Source organism: Erinaceus europaeus, chromosome 6, assembly GCF_950295315.1.
Source record: "Erinaceus europaeus chromosome 6, mEriEur2.1, whole genome shotgun sequence".
Taxonomy (NCBI): domain Eukaryota; kingdom Metazoa; phylum Chordata; class Mammalia; order Eulipotyphla; family Erinaceidae; genus Erinaceus; species Erinaceus europaeus.
This window is the reverse complement of record NC_080167.1, coordinates 5,364,578-5,379,505: the sequence shown is the minus strand read 5'-3', so window position 1 is coordinate 5,379,505 and position 14,928 is coordinate 5,364,578. Positions and strand designations below refer to the sequence as shown.

Genomic DNA, 14,928 nt, shown 5'->3' with positions numbered 1-14,928 from the left:
AAATAGACCACAGCGTCAGAGCAGGGGGGCTGCCAGACACCTCTTGACTTTTTTTTTAATTAAAAAAATTTTTCTTATTAATATTTATTTATTCCCTTTTGTTGCCCTTAATGTTTTTATTGTTGTAGTTATTATTGTGGTTGTTATTGATGTTGTCGTTGTTGGATAGGACAGAGAGAAATGGAGAGAGATGGGGAAGACAGAGAGGGGGAAAGATAGACACCTGCAGACCTGCTTCACTGTCTGTGAAGCGACTCCCCTGCAGGTGGGGAGCTGGGGCTCGAACCAGGATCCTTACACCGGTCCTTGCGCTTTGTGCCACATGCACTTAACCTGCTGTGCTACTGCCCGACTCCCCAATTTTTTTATATTTATTTATTTTCTCTTTTGCTGCCCTGATTTTTTTATTGTTGTCATAGCTGTTGTTGTCATTGATGTCATCGTTGTTAGACAGGACAGAGAGAAATGGAGAGAGGAGGGGAAGACAGAGAGGGGGAGAGAAAGACAGACACCTGCAGACCTGCTTCACCGCCTGTGAAGCGACTCCCCTGCAGGTGGGGAGCCGAGAGCTCAAACTGGGATCCTTGTGCTGGTCCTTGCTCTTCGCAAGTCCTCTTGACTTCTGATTGTCTTTATCCAATAAATAAAGATAATAAAAAACTTTTTTTTAAAAAAAGGGAGCCAGGTGGTGGCTGAGTGCAGGTTACAATACGCAAGAACCTAGGTTTTAGTTCCCAGTCCCTACCTACAGGGGGAAAGCTTTGCTCTTCATCTCTCTTCATCTTCATCTCTCTCTTCATCTCTCTCCTTCTTTATCTCCCTTCCCTCTAGATTTCTGCCTGTGTCTATCCAATAAATAAAATAAAGATAATTAAAATATCATAAAAAACATTTAAAACAGAGAGAGAAGAAAGATTGGGGGCTGGGGAGGCAACATAATGGTTCTTTAAAAAGATGCTCCTGGGAGTCGGGTGGTAGCGCAGCAGGTTAAGCACAGGTGGCACAAAGCAAGTGCAAGGACCACCGTAAGGATCCTGGTTCAAGCCCCCGGCTCCCCACCTGCAGGGGAGTCGCTTCACAGGTGGTGAAGCAGATCTGCAGGTGTCTGTCTTTCTCTCCCCCTCTCTGTCTTTCCCTCCTCTCTCCATTTCTCTCTATCCTATCCAACAACGACGACATCAATAACTACAACAATAAAAACAACAAGGGCAACAAAAGGGAATAAAAAATATTTTTTAAAAAAGATGACCCTGAGTTCTCAGGTTCAATGCCTACCACCACCATTAGCCAGCGCTGAGTATGGCTCTGGGGAAAAATAAAATGAAGAGTAAAGATGAGGGAGGGTGGAAGAGAACTGTGGGGTGCTGGTGTATTCTTCTTCTTCTAGCGTTTGTCCTTCTTCCGTAGCCAGTCAACAGCGTCAGACTGAGCCTGATGTAAAGTTTCGAGACCTCCTTTGAATCTGGAGAGGTGGCAGTCGTTGACTATGTGGGTCATAGTCTGTCTGGAGCCGCAGGGGCAGTTCGGGTCGTCTCTGGCTCCCCAGCGATGGAACATAGTGGCGCACCGGCCATGGCCTGTTGGATAGCGATTGAGGAGGGCCCAATCATAACGTGCTAGGTCAAAGCCGGGTTGACGCTTGCAGGGTCTGTGATGAGGTGTTTGTTCTTGACCTCAGCTGACTGCCAACTCTGTTTCCAAGAGTCTGGAACAGAGAAGTTCAGTGCAGGCGTAGGGGACCAGATTGGGTGACAAGACGTCAAGCGTTGAACAGGGTGGGCGAAGATATCCGCGTAGATTGGCAGGTCCGGTCGAGTGTAGACGTGGGAAATGAACTTAGATGATGCCGCATCCCGACGAATATCTGGCGGGGTGATGTGGCTAAGAACTGGCAGCCATGGAACCGGGGTGGAACGGATGGTTCCAGAAATGATCCTCATGGAGGAATATAATTTGGAATCGACCAAGTGGACATGGGGGCTACGGAACCATACTGGGGCACAGTATTCTGCAGTGGAATAGCATAATGCCAGAGATGATGATCGTAGTGTGGAAGCGCTCGCGCCCCATGAGGAGCTGGCCAGTCTTGCAATGATGTTATTCCTCGCGCCCACCTTTGCTGCAGTTTTTATGAGATGTTTGTGAAATGACAGAGTGCGATCGAGAGTAACGCCAAGATAGACTGGCTGGGCTTCATGCCGGATTCTCGTATCGCCAAGCTGCACATTAAGCTCACGTGAGGCCGAGGCACGGTGTAGATGGAAAACAGAGGATACCGTTTTTGCAGTGCTAGGGATTAGTCGCCATTTTTTACAGTCATCAGATATCAGAGACATGTCTTTCGTGAGTGTTTCCTCCAGGATGTCGAACTTGGATGCTGGTGTATAATAAAATTTTACTCGTATAGCAATGACTGCACTGTAAAGCATTAAGGCCCTCAATGAATGAGAGAAAGAAAGGAAGAAAGGAAGGAAGGAAGGAAGGAAGGAAGGAATGGAGGGAGGGAGGGAGGGGCCAACAATACTTCCAGAGAGACACTGGGATATTCCCAGGTGATACCCCTGCTCTCCAAATATTCAGCAGCACTGAAGTAAAAACTATGAGATATTTGCTCTGAACCATTTTCCCCTCCAAAGTTATCGCTGGAGCTCAGTGCCAGCACTATCAAGCCGCTGCTCTTGGTGGCCATTTTTTCCATTTTTATTGCCTAGGACAGAGAGAAATTGAGAAAGGAGGGGTATATAGAGAGGGAGAGAGACAGAGAGACACCCACCGGCAGACCTGCTTTACTGCTTGTGAAGCGAGCCCCCTTGCTGATGGGGAGCAGGGTTGTGGGGAGCGCTGGCACCTGGGTCCTTGCGCTTAGTACTGTGTGCGCTTAACAGGGTGCTCCACTGCCCAGCTCCAACAATTCCTTATGTAAAATTTCTATATATGCTATAATAGAAGTTCAGGGGAGTCAGGCGGTAGTGCAGCGGGTTAAGCGCACGTGGCACAAAGCGCAAGGACGGCACAAGGATCCCGGTTCGAGCCCCCGGCTCCCCACCTGCAGGGGGTCGCTTCACAGGTCTGCAGTTTGAAGCAGGTCTGCAGGTGTCTGTCTTTCTCTCCCCCTCTCTGTCTTCTCCTCCCCTCTCCATTTCTCTCTGTCCTATCTAACAACAACATCAATAACAATAATAACTATAACAACAATGAAAAATAAGGGCAACAAAAGGGAATAAATAAATATTTTTTAAAAATTAAAAAAAAATAGAAGTTTAAAATCCTAGATGTGATGGGCCTCATGGTAGTGTGCACATGTTCCAATGTGCAAGGACTCGGGTTCAAGCCCCTGGTCCCCACCTGCAGGGGGAAAGCTTCACTTCAGGAGTGGTGAAGCAGGGCTGCAGGTGTCTCTCTGTTTCTCTCCCTCCCTATTTACCCAACCCTCTCAATTTCTCTCTGTCTCTATCCTATAACAAATAAATGCTGAAAACAAATAAAACAGGGCCAGAGAGCTAGCTCAGCCTGTTAGAGAACCAACTCTCAGGCCTGGGGCCGTGGTGGCCACAGGGCCTCCCAGCCCACCCCCAGCTCCCACCTGCCCTCCCAACCATCTCTGCACTGGGCACCCCCATGCTGGCCTGGGTCACTATGCCTGGAACCTCCTGCCTAGTCAGCAGCAGCACATCCTGTCCCCTCCTGCCCCTAGGACCCTCAGGGACACAGAATAAGCCAGAGCCTGCTTTGCCCCCCCCACACACCCGCATGATCGTCTGGGGGGGTAGTCTGTGCCTCCTGACCTCAACCCCCTGGGCACCCCAGGGCATCCAGATTCCTTGGCCTCAGCCATGGCACGGTGCCCAGCAGAGTGGACAGGACACCCCGTCACAGTGTGGCCACGAGGAGGGTGGGGAGAGTTTGGGGAGTTGCTGCCTGATTCTGCTCTAAGAGAAAAGGGGCCCCCAGGAAGCAAGTCACCCCCACCCCACTTCCTGTCTCCCTGTCTTCCTCCCAGGCTGGGAGCTGAAGTTGACAGTCTGCTTTGGGGGGCAGGGGGAGGTTACAACCTGGCTGCCAGTGGACAGCTTGCTGAGCCTCAGTTTCCCCAGCCAGCCAGAGCCCCCACTGACCCAGCGGGTGATGAATGGCTGTAGGCCTAGAGGTTTGGCAGGGGTTGGGTGGACAGGACCAGCTGGTCTCCTGCCCTGTGTCCCTGTGTCCCTGACCCCAATCTGAGGTGCCCTGAGCTCACAGGGAGGGGCTGGGTCACATTTGAGCCACCTTCGCCCCCCCCCCCCCGTCGGGTCACCCAGGGTGGCGGGCTGGGGACTTCCAGGCACCAGGACAGGTCAGCAAGGGCCCCGGGATTCCCCCAGAACCCCGCATGGCCTCAAGGACACCAGGGCTCACTTGCAGCAGAGGGGAGCCTGGGGCCTCAGGCTCCTGCCTCTCTGAACCTTGGTCTCCTCTTCTGTGAAGGGAACGTGTGTCCCCTGCCCTGAGGTGTGGGAGGGAACTCATGGGGTGACTCTGGTGTGAAGGTCAGCTGGGGGACAGGGCTGGGGCATGGGGGGAGCCCTGCTGGCCTCCAATGGCCTCACTGAGCTTCATGTGTCCACTGGGGAACAAGCCACATTGGATGTGTGTGTCCCCTCTCATCTCGAGGGATGGTCCCCAAGCTTCCACCAAGGAATCCATAAGCCCTGCCAATGCACAGATGCAACCCAGGCACAGATCCACCCAGGCCTGAGCCACGCTGCCTGGAGCCTTCTGCCTCCCCAAGGTCAGACCCGGGAGCTACCTGCTCCCAGCACAGGTGACGGACGCCCCCTGCTGGCAATTCCCGGAAATGTCCTCACCGGCACGGTGAACCTGGTGCCTCGCCAGCCAAGCTGAGCTGAGCTGAACTGAGGGGGGCTTCTCTTCCCCCTGACCCGCAGGGAAACCAGATGCTCCTCCAAGAAGGAAGGGGTAGCAAGGTCCCGGGGGAGGGCTTCTCTGATGTCCCCCAAGGACCTGAGTCTCTGAGTCCCTGAGCCCCAGTGCCCAAAAGACAAGATAGGCTTCAACCCAACAGCCCGTGCAGGGGCTTATGGGGGGCTGGGGTCTGCACAGGACCACCAGGGGGGACTTCTGGAGGGCTGGGGCTGACATGGGACCCCTGGAAGCTTCTGGAAGGGGACTGGGACAACAGAGAACTCCCAGGGGGGTTTTGGGGGATGGAGGCTGCTACCTGGAATCCTTCAGTTACCACTGATTCACTCACCACCACCACTTACTTATTTACAGGTTTATGTATTTATTCATCACTGAGAGGGACAGAGAGACAGGCTCCCTGGCACATGAGTTCAGGGGGACTGGGAACACAGGCCTCAGGCCTGCAAGCACTGCTCCCTCCTACACTGAGGGTGTCTGCACTGTCGCCCAGGCTGGCAGCCGGTGCTCCTCTGAGCGGGACAGAGATGGCAGGGGACACGATGGGCAGGACAGGGTAACCTGGACACGGGAGGCCAGTCAGTGGGCTTAGGCAGCCTTGGTCCGGCCCACCCCTTCCCTTCCTGCGTGAGAGGATGGAGGATGGGGTGGGTGCAGGGTCTCCTCGGTGTGAGTGGGCAGGAAGCAGTGAGGGAGGACAGGGCTGCCAGATCCCTGCCCTCAGCCCCGTCCCGTGGCCTGGGGCCCGTGGTGGCAGCTACGGGAGGAAGCTGTGCAGGGTCAGGTCATCACCCTCCCGTTCCTCCCCCGCCTCTGCCTTGGGGCCCTGGCTCTTGGCGCCAGCCAGGGCCCCGTTGGCCGCAGCCGCCCCGTCCCCCCCCTCGGGCAACAGGGATGAGATGCAGACCATCTCGGTGGGCGAGTAGCTACGCACAGGGTACATGTGATTGCGACGGGACAGACGCACCGCCAGCACCACGGTGCACACCAGGAAGATGGTGGCCACCAGTGCCAGGATGAGGATGGCCAACAGGCACTGCTTCACGGGGATGCGGTCCTGGGCCCGTGGGGGGCTGAGGCTCGCCAGGTTGCCTACTGCTGCCAGGCCATCAGCCACTGTGGCGGGGGCTTCTGTGGACTGAGCCTCTATGGCCACTGGGACGAAGGACAGGATGTCTCTGGGAGTGGATTCTGTGGTTACAGCTTCCATGACTATTAGCCCCGTGGACAGAGCTTCCGTGGCAGCTGGTCCTGTGGTTATAGCTTCCTTGGCTGCTGGTCCCATGGTTACAGCTTCTGTGGTGGCCGGCCCCGTGGACAGAGCTTCTGTGGCAGCTGGTCCTGTGGTTATAGCTTCTGTGGCTGCTTGCCCTGTGGTCACAGCTTCCGTGGCTGCTGGTCCCATGGTTACAGCCCCTGTGGCTGCTGGTCCTGTGGTTACAGCTTCCATGGCGGCCAGCCCCGTGGACAGAGCTTCCGTGGCAGCTGGTCCTGTGGTTATAGCTTCTGTGGCTGCTGGTCCCATGGTTACAGCCCATGTGGCTGCTGGTCCTGTGGTTATAGCCTCTGTGGTTGCCGGCCCCGTAGACAGGGCTTCTGTGGTGACCAGCTCTGTCAATGGAGCCCTCTGAGTGAACACAGCCACTGGGAGAAGAGGGGCCGCAGTGGCCGGTTCGGTGGCCAGAGTCCCCCGAGTGTCTGCTGCCACAGTCGGAGTCTGTGTCCCATTCTCCAGGCCAGCAGGGTCCCCGGTGGCCATCTCCAGCGTGCTGAGCTGGGAGCTGCCCTGCACCTGTGTTGTTGTCTCATTTGGTAGCTGAGGGGTCATGGCTGAGGTGCTGTTCTCCAGGATTTCTGGGGGGTCTGTGGGTACTGAATCATAGTCTTCCTCCATTGGATCCCACTCAGTCACCTGCCTCCGGTTCCGGATGTTTGGGGGCTCCGTGGCCACCTCCGCACCTGCACCCCGGGGACCCCAGGGTTGGAGGTGACTGCTGGGGTCCAGCAGAGTGAGCAGCAGCAGCAGGAGCGGCAGAGGCATGGCACCTGAGGGACACATGGACAGAAGGATGTCAGGACTATAGCCCCCCAGTGCCATCCTGGGTGCTGAGCCTGGCATCCGGTTGGCACAGGTCCGGCACAGGACAGAGCCCCCATGACAGCTTGTGTAGTCCTGACCCCACTCAAGACGGGCACAGGGGCCCCACTTGTCTCCTGGTCCCTTTTAATTCAAACCCTTGCTTTTGGTTCTCTCTGGCTCTATTATTAAAAAATATAGAGGGGTAGGCGGTGGTGTAACCCGGTTAAGCTCACATAAGTACTGTGCACAAGGACTCAGGTTCAAGCCCACAGTCATCACCTGAGCTCGCAAGCAGTGAAACAGGTCTCTCTCCCTCTCTCCCCCGCCCCCTGCCTATCAATTCCTTCTCTGTCTTATTCAATAAAATAAGGAGAAGGGGAAAAAATAAATAAAAAGGAAAAAATGGCCACCAGGAGTGGTGGATTAATTACCCAGGCACTGAGCCCCAGTGATAACCCTGGAGGCCAAAAGAGAGAGACGGAGAGAAAAGATCTATATCTATATCTATAATTTGTACAAAGGGTTAAGCACACATGATGAAAAGCGCAAGGACCGGTTGAAGGATTCCAGTTCAAGCTCCGGGTTCCCCACCTGCTGAGTGTCACCCCAAAGGCGGTGAAGCAGGTCTGCAGGTGTCTATCTTTCTCTCCTGCTCTGTCCCCCCCCCCCCCGTCTCCATTTCTCTGTCCTATCCTACAAAGAACGGCAACAGTAACAATAACAACAACAATAAACAATAAAGGCAACAAAAGGGGAAACAACAGCCTCCAGAAACAGTGGATTCTTAGTACAGCCACCGCGCCCCAGCAATAACCCTGGAGGCAAAAGAAAAAAAAAATTGTAGGCCCAGTGGTGGCACATTCAGTCGGGTGCATGTTACCATGCATAAGGATCAGGGTTCCAGCCCCTGGTCCCCACCTGCAGGGGGAAAGCTTCACAAGAGGTGAGGCAGGGCTGCAGGTGTCTCTCTGTCTCTCTCCATTTTTCCTCCCCTCTCAATTTCTGTCTCTATCCAATAATAAATAAAAGTAAAATAAAAAATGCTTATTTATGAGCAAGACCCTCTGGAGACACAGAGCGAACCCCAGAGCCCCTGTGATGTCAGCGTGGTTTTAAGCTGTGGTGCCGGAGGGGCGGGGGCTCAGCAGGAAGGGGCCGGGCGAGTGGAAGGTTCTTTCATAACTGCGAGGACTCCCACCCACGCCCCACTCCCCTGCGCTGGGTTCCTGGAAGGCAGAGCCTCTGCTACTTCCTGGAATGAAGGGAGGGGCCTCGCGGGAGGGTGTCACTCTGCAAAGGAAACCTGGGGTCTGTCCCCGGAGACTGCCTGCTCCCTGGTGCCTGGAAGCCCCCAGGATCGCCCAGTCCTGCTGTGATACCGTTTATTCCTCCTCCCCCTCCCCCTTCTCCTCCCTCTCCAGGGTTTTTTGCAGGGGCTCGGTGCCTGCACTACAAATCCACTGCCCTTGGAGGCCATTTTCCCCCTTTTGTTGCCCTTATTGTTTATCATTGTTGTTGTTGGCTAGGACAGAGAGAAATGGAGAGAGGAGGGGAAGACAGAGAGGGGGGAGAGAAAGACAGACACCTGCAGACCTGCTTCATCGCCTGTGAAGCGACCTCCCCTGCAGGTGGGGAGCCCGGGGCTTGAAACAGGATCCTTGTGCCAGTCCTTGCGCTTTGCGCCATGTGTGCTTAACCCGCTGCACTACCGCCCAGCCCCCCTTTCTCTACTTTCTATTTTTTCTTTCTTTTTTAAAAAAATTTATTTTACTTTATTTTATTATTGAGAGAGATGCAGAGAGAGAGAGAGAGAGAGAGAGAGAGAGAGAAACACCAGAGCACTGCTTAGCTCTGGCTTATGGTGGTGCGGGGGATTGAACCTGGGACTTAGGAGCATCAGGCATGAGAGTGTTTGCATAACCATTATGCTATCTCCCCAGCCCCCTTTTTAAAAAAATATTTATTTATTTATTCCTTTTTGTTGCCCTTGTTGTTTTATTGTTGTAGTTATTATTGTTTTATCCTTGTTGGATAGGACAGAGAGAAATGGAGAGAGGAGGGGAAGACAGAGAGGGGGAGAGAAAGACAGACACCTGCTGACCTGCTTCACCGCCTGTGAAGCGACTCCCCTGCAGGTGGAGAGCCGGGGGCTTGAACTGGGATCCTTATGCCAGTCCTTGCGCTTTGCGCCACCTGCGCTTAACCCTCTGCTACCTCTCCCCTTTCTCTACCTTCTAACCCCCTCCCATTGACCATCAGCTTCGTGATGGTGGAAGGGGGCAGCACAGAAGCCTTTCCAGGGCTTAGGGGCTCAGCCCTCCACAGCCCCCTGCATGCGGACTCGGGGGAGTCTGGGACCCCTCAGCTCTGTGCCCTCAGCGGGTCTTGTCTCCCTCTTGGAACCTTGGTTACCCCATCAGTAAACTCGGTGCTATAGCATCAGAGGAGATGCTGAGATTCCGGCTGATGCGGGAGGGGTCCCCACAGACATCCAGCAGGGGGTGTGCTACAGGGGGCCCCCAGAGGAGCTATGGACAGAGGCCCAGAGGAAACAAGGTTCAACTCAGGGCCTGGAGACCTGACGTCCTTCCAGAGTGGTTAGGGCAGAGATAAGAGGGGGTACCCCGGGGATGCCCAGAACCAATGTCCCATCTCCCCCATTCTGGAGGTTCCTTTGGTCCCCGGACTTGGACTGCACATAGGGCAGGCACCCTACCTACTAAGTCCATTCTCTCTCTCTCTTTCTCCGGCCACAGGATAGATTCAAGCCCCTGGCACCACATGGGAACACCATGCACAGCAGCACCAGAGGAAGCTCCACACGCAGTGGAATACTGCTGTGGTGTCTCCCCTCTCTCTGTCTCTCTCTTTCTGAGACTTAAAGGAAAAGAGGATAGATATGAAGGGTCCCTGGGCGCTGTGGGATTGCAAGGCTCACAACCTGGTGACAGAACCCCAAGTACCCTATGGAGGATGGTCACTTCAGGGGTCATTCTGCACCCCCAACAAGAGCCAGTGGGGCTCCGGGACTCGGGGGTGGTGACCTCGCTTCCTCAGGCCCACCTATCACCTCCTCTGTCCCCGATGGCAGCCGGGACTCACTGGCAGGTGAGGGGGCCAGAGGCAGGAGGACACCCCACATCCCATCAGTCTCTGTTTCCTGTGCTTTACCCCAAAACCAGGCCACTTCTTGTCTGAGCCCCACCTGACTGCACCCCAGCTCCAGAGCCCCTCACCCTGTGCTCCCACCCCAAAGAGCTCAGAAAAGCACCCCCACGGGGCTCCGTGTTCATGACCTGGAACCTTAGGACCTGAAAGGGGGAGGTTCCTGGGGTGCAATAGAGTGGCTCTGCGGTGGGAGAGCCTCCAAATTGACAAGGAGGTCAAACCAAGGCCTCGTGAGGGGAGATCCCCCACCTCCCATGGAGTCAGATCCAGACCCTGTCCTGGGGCTCACAGCTGTGTGGTCTCTGGGAACTGAGCCACCTCTCTGAGCTGAGCTGCAGGGTCATGGTCTGGAGACAAGGACAAGGGCAAAGGCGGCGCCTGGGACAGTGGTGACACACCCCTGGCCCTGGTTTGTGAGATTAGATAGCACACTGGGTGTGGTTCTTACAAGACAGCCCCTCGTGAAAGTTGGGGGGGGGAACCGAGGCCTATCTGGAACCGAGTGTCCCGTGGTCAGAGAGGGAGCGGAACCTGAGCCTGGATGACCTCCCTCCGGAGCCCACTCATGGTCACCTCTCCTGTGAACATGGCCATAGCAAACACTTCCTCCCTCAAGAAGCCACCCAGGATTGCCCAGGCAGTGTTCCTGGCTCTTAGTGTCTAACAGCTCAGCTGGTAGAGCGCAGGACTTGCCTGTCCTAGGCTCCCAGTTTGATCCCCGGCACTGTGCATACCAGAGAGGGCCTCTGGCTCTATCTCAGTCAGTCTTGAGTGGAAAAAAAATTAATATATAATATTTTATTTATTTATTTATTATTGGATATAGAGAGAGAGTCATTGAGAGGGGAGGGAGATATAGAGAGGGAGAGAAACAGAGAGATCCATTCATGAAGCTTTCCCCCTGTAGGTGTGAGCTAGGGGCTTGAACCTGGTCCTTTTGCCTTGTAATGTATGAACTTAACCAGGTGCCCCACTGCCTGACCCCAACCATTCGAGTGAACTTTAAAAAATATATTTTACTGGGAGTCGGGCTGTAGCACAGCGGGTTAAGCGCAGGTGGTATAAAGCACAACGACCGGGGAAGGATCCCGGTTTGAGCCCCCGGCTCCCCACCTGCAGGGGAGTCACTTCACAGGTGGTGAAGCAGGTCTGCAGGTGTCTGTCTTTCTCTCTCCCTCTGTCTTCCCCTCCTCTCTCCATTTCTCTCTGTCCTATCCAACAATGACATCAATAACAACAATAATAACTACAATCAAAACAACTAGGGCGGGAGTCGGGTAGCAGTGCAGTGAGTTAAGCGCACGTGGCGCCAAGTTCAAGGACCAGCGTGAGGATCCCGGTTCAAGCCCCCAGCTTCCCACCTTCAGGGGAGTCGCTTCACAAGCGGTGAAGCAGGTCTGCAGGTGTCTATCTTTCTCTCCCCCTCTCTCTCTGTCTTCCCCTCCTCTCTCCATTTCTCTCTGTCCTATCCAACAATGACGACATCAATAATAACTACAACAGTAAAACAACAAGGGCGACAAAAGGGAATAAATAAATAAATATTAAAAAACAACTAGGGCAACAAAAGGGAATCAATAAATAAATATAAAAAATATTTTACTTTATTTTAATGAGAGAGATACAGAGAAAGAGAGGTGGGGTATAATGGGGGGACCAGAGAGCCCTGCTCTACTCTGGCTGGTGGCGGTACTGGGGATTGAATCTGAGACCTCAGAGCCTCAGGTATGAGAGTCTTTTGCAGAACCATGATGCTGTCTCTGCAGCCCTCGAGTGAACTCCCTATCTCATCAAATAAGCAAAACGAATCTTAAGGAAGAAGCAGCAGCGGTGGCTCTCGCTCGCTTGCTGGCTAGGGGGTTCAGGGAGGTCTCTGACTGGTTCCAGGGCAGCAGCTGGTGGGGCTCTGAGGACACTGTGCAGACAGACTGGCGGGCAAGCAGACAGACAGACAGACAACTCCCTCTCCCCCAAGCAGCTGAACAACAGCTCTGTCCCTTCCACAGGCCAAGCTCTGAGCCCCTGGCTGCTGGCTGAGTCTGGTGAGGAAGCATTCCGTGTTGGGTGCGGCCAGTCCAGCCATCGAAGGAAGCCAAGCCACCCCAGGCCCCAGGCCACCTCCACAGCCCCTACCATGGGGACACCTGGCCCTAACTTTAAAGGCAGAGATGGGGAAGTGAAGAGACAGGAGAGACAGGGTGAGAATCCCAGTGACCTGAGTGTGTGTGTGTGTGCGGAGAAGCTTTGCCTCAGCTCCCAGCACCCCCCCCCCCCATAGAACTCCAAGTTCAAACTAGCCAATCACCATTACTGGCTGTGTTACTGATGCTGATCTTTTCATCCACTGCAAACAACTGTCAGCCTCACACAATCCTTTTTTATTTATGTATTTTTCCCCCAGAGCCCTGCTCAGCTCTGGCTGATGGTGGTAATGGTGTGTGTGTGTTGGGGGGGGGGGCAGGGACAGAACCTGGGGCCTCACAGTCTCAGGCATGAGAGTCTTTTTGCAGAGCTGCTATTCTGTCTCTTCATCCCCAGCCCCACATTCTCAATCTTCACCCAAGTCTGATGGCTGCAGTTTTGGAAGCCACACCTTTCTGGCTCCAAGATACACCCTGTACCCCTTCTCTTTGCCGAGGACCCCCAAGCTCAGCCCCAGCTGAGCTCTGAGCAAATCCCTTCTCCAGTGCTCTGGGCCTCAGTTTCCTCTTAGTTTCCTCGCAGGAGAGGAGTGTATGGAGTGGAGAAGGGGTCTGTTTGCATAGAAATACCCCGGAGCTGGAATTATCCAGAATTCAGAATGCCCCGGCCTGTGGGCTGGAAGTAGAAGGGGCCAGGACTGGGAAGAGACACGATGAGGCCACCAGCCAGGGTGGAGCTGGGCCCTGAACCCCTGGAGCTGAGCCTGTCCTCCCCTGGGTCTACAGCCCCCAGTGCCCCTGGGCCCTTTCCTGTGGTTTTATCACTTACCACGCTCAGCAGACCATGGACGGCTGTTGCGTGGGCCCAAGAAGTGGCTTCCCCGCCTTGGCGCTGAGGACCCAGGCCACACTGCCAGTGGCGGCCGTGGCCCCCCAGCCACCAACCCCAACGGCTATGTGCTGAAGGAGGAAGCGAGAGCGGTTACTCAGATGGCCACGTGACACCCACGCCCCCTTGTTTGTGACAGCTTGGTGACAGTGCTGATGATGGGACTGGTGGGGAGAGGGCGGCCAGGCAGCTGGGCCTGATGCAGTCACAACCGTGAAAACACCAACAGCCACTAGGAAACTTGCTGGGGGAGGGGACCCCCCACACCCTGCAGAAGACGGCCATGGGGGGGAACCTGGGAGGAAGGGGACCCCACCCTGGAAGGGAGGAGGTGGGTGGCCTAACATGGAGTGGCAGGGATGGTGTGGCCACTCTTTAGGGACTCGAGGATGGCTCCCCGTGCACAGGGGCCGCCTGGGGACCTCTCTGGGGACCTGATCTGACTTGACCTGACCCTCTGACGGGGCTGCTCTGGTTCCTGGTGGTACCAGGGATGTGCCTGGGCCTCTGGCCTGTGGGTTCCTGTGTCACCTGCTGTCTTGACACGTAGGGACTTGCTTTCTCTCCTGATTTGCTCCCCTGGCTTCTGGTGCTGGGGGTGGGGGCAACTACTCAGGAGTGGGGTGGGGTTGCTCTGGGCTAAGTCCTTCTGTGGCTTTTCATCTGGGTGGGAGTGGGGGCAAGAAAACACAGCAACAGGCCATTACAACATACATGCATGTCACCTGGGGGTGAGGCAGGGAGGGGACCCCACCCACACTGGGTGGGTGGGTGGCAGAGGGTGGGTCCCGGGCGAGGGCAGAGCAACCCCTTGTGGAGGAAGGGTGGTGCCTCAGAGTCTGGCCTTAATGCAGTGGGGAAGCTTCACAAGTGGCAAAGCAGGTCTGCAGGTGTCTCTTTCTCCCTCTCTATCTTCCCTTCTCCCCTTAATTTCTTCCTGTCCTATCAAATTAAAAGAAAGGAAGGAAGGAAGGAAGGAAGGAAGGAAGGAAGGAAGGAAGGAAGGAGGAAGGAGTCGGGCGGTAGCTCAGCGGGTTAAGCGTATGAAGCGCAAAGTGCAAAGAACCGGCTTAAGCATCCTGGTTCGAGCTCCCAGCTCCCCACCTGCAGGGGAGTCGCTTCACAGGCGGTGAAGCAGGTCTGCAGGTGTCTGTCTTTCTCTTCCCCTCTCTGTCTTCCCCTCCTCTCTCCATTTCTCTCTGTCCTATCCAACAACAACAACATCAATATTAACTACAACAATAATAACTGCAACAACAATAAAAACAAGGGAGGGAGTCAGGCAGTAGTGCAGCGGGTTAAGCGCAGGTGGCCCAAAGCGCAAGGACTGGCATAAGCATCCTGGTTCGAGCCCCCGGCTCCCCACCTGCAGGGGAGTCGCTTCCCAGGCGGTGAAGCAGGTCTGCAGGTGTCTATCTTTCTCTCCCCCTCTCTGTCTTCCCCTCCTCTCTCCATTTCTCTCTGTCCTATCCAGCAATGACAACAATAATAACTACGACAATAAAACAATAAGGCCAACAAAAGGAAATAAATAAATAAATAAATATTTAAAGAAAAAACAAGGGCAACAAAAAGGAAATAAATAAATTTTAAAAAAGAAAAGAGGAAAGAAAGAAAGGCACACCCGGCTGAGTGCACATATTACAATGTGCAGGGCTTGGATTCAAGACCCTAGTCCTCACCTGAAGAGGGAAAGTTTTATAAATGGCAAAGCAGTGTTGCAGGTATCT

General features: G+C 54.6%; 1 protein-coding gene across 1 annotated transcript; it reads right to left on the bottom strand.

The window, feature by feature from the left end:
* Window positions 1–5,264: 5,264 nt before the first annotated feature.
* Window positions 5,265–13,266, bottom strand: SELPLG (selectin P ligand). Its single transcript, XM_007525299.3, has 2 exons — window positions 13,139–13,266; window positions 5,265–6,966 (listed from the first exon to the last, which is right to left on the bottom strand). The coding sequence occupies exon 2, from the start codon at window positions 6,959–6,961 to the stop codon at window positions 5,678–5,680; it is 1,284 nt and encodes a 427-aa protein (XP_007525361.1). The 5' UTR covers window positions 6,962–6,966; window positions 13,139–13,266; the 3' UTR covers window positions 5,265–5,677.
* Window positions 13,267–14,928: the final 1,662 nt, after the last annotated feature.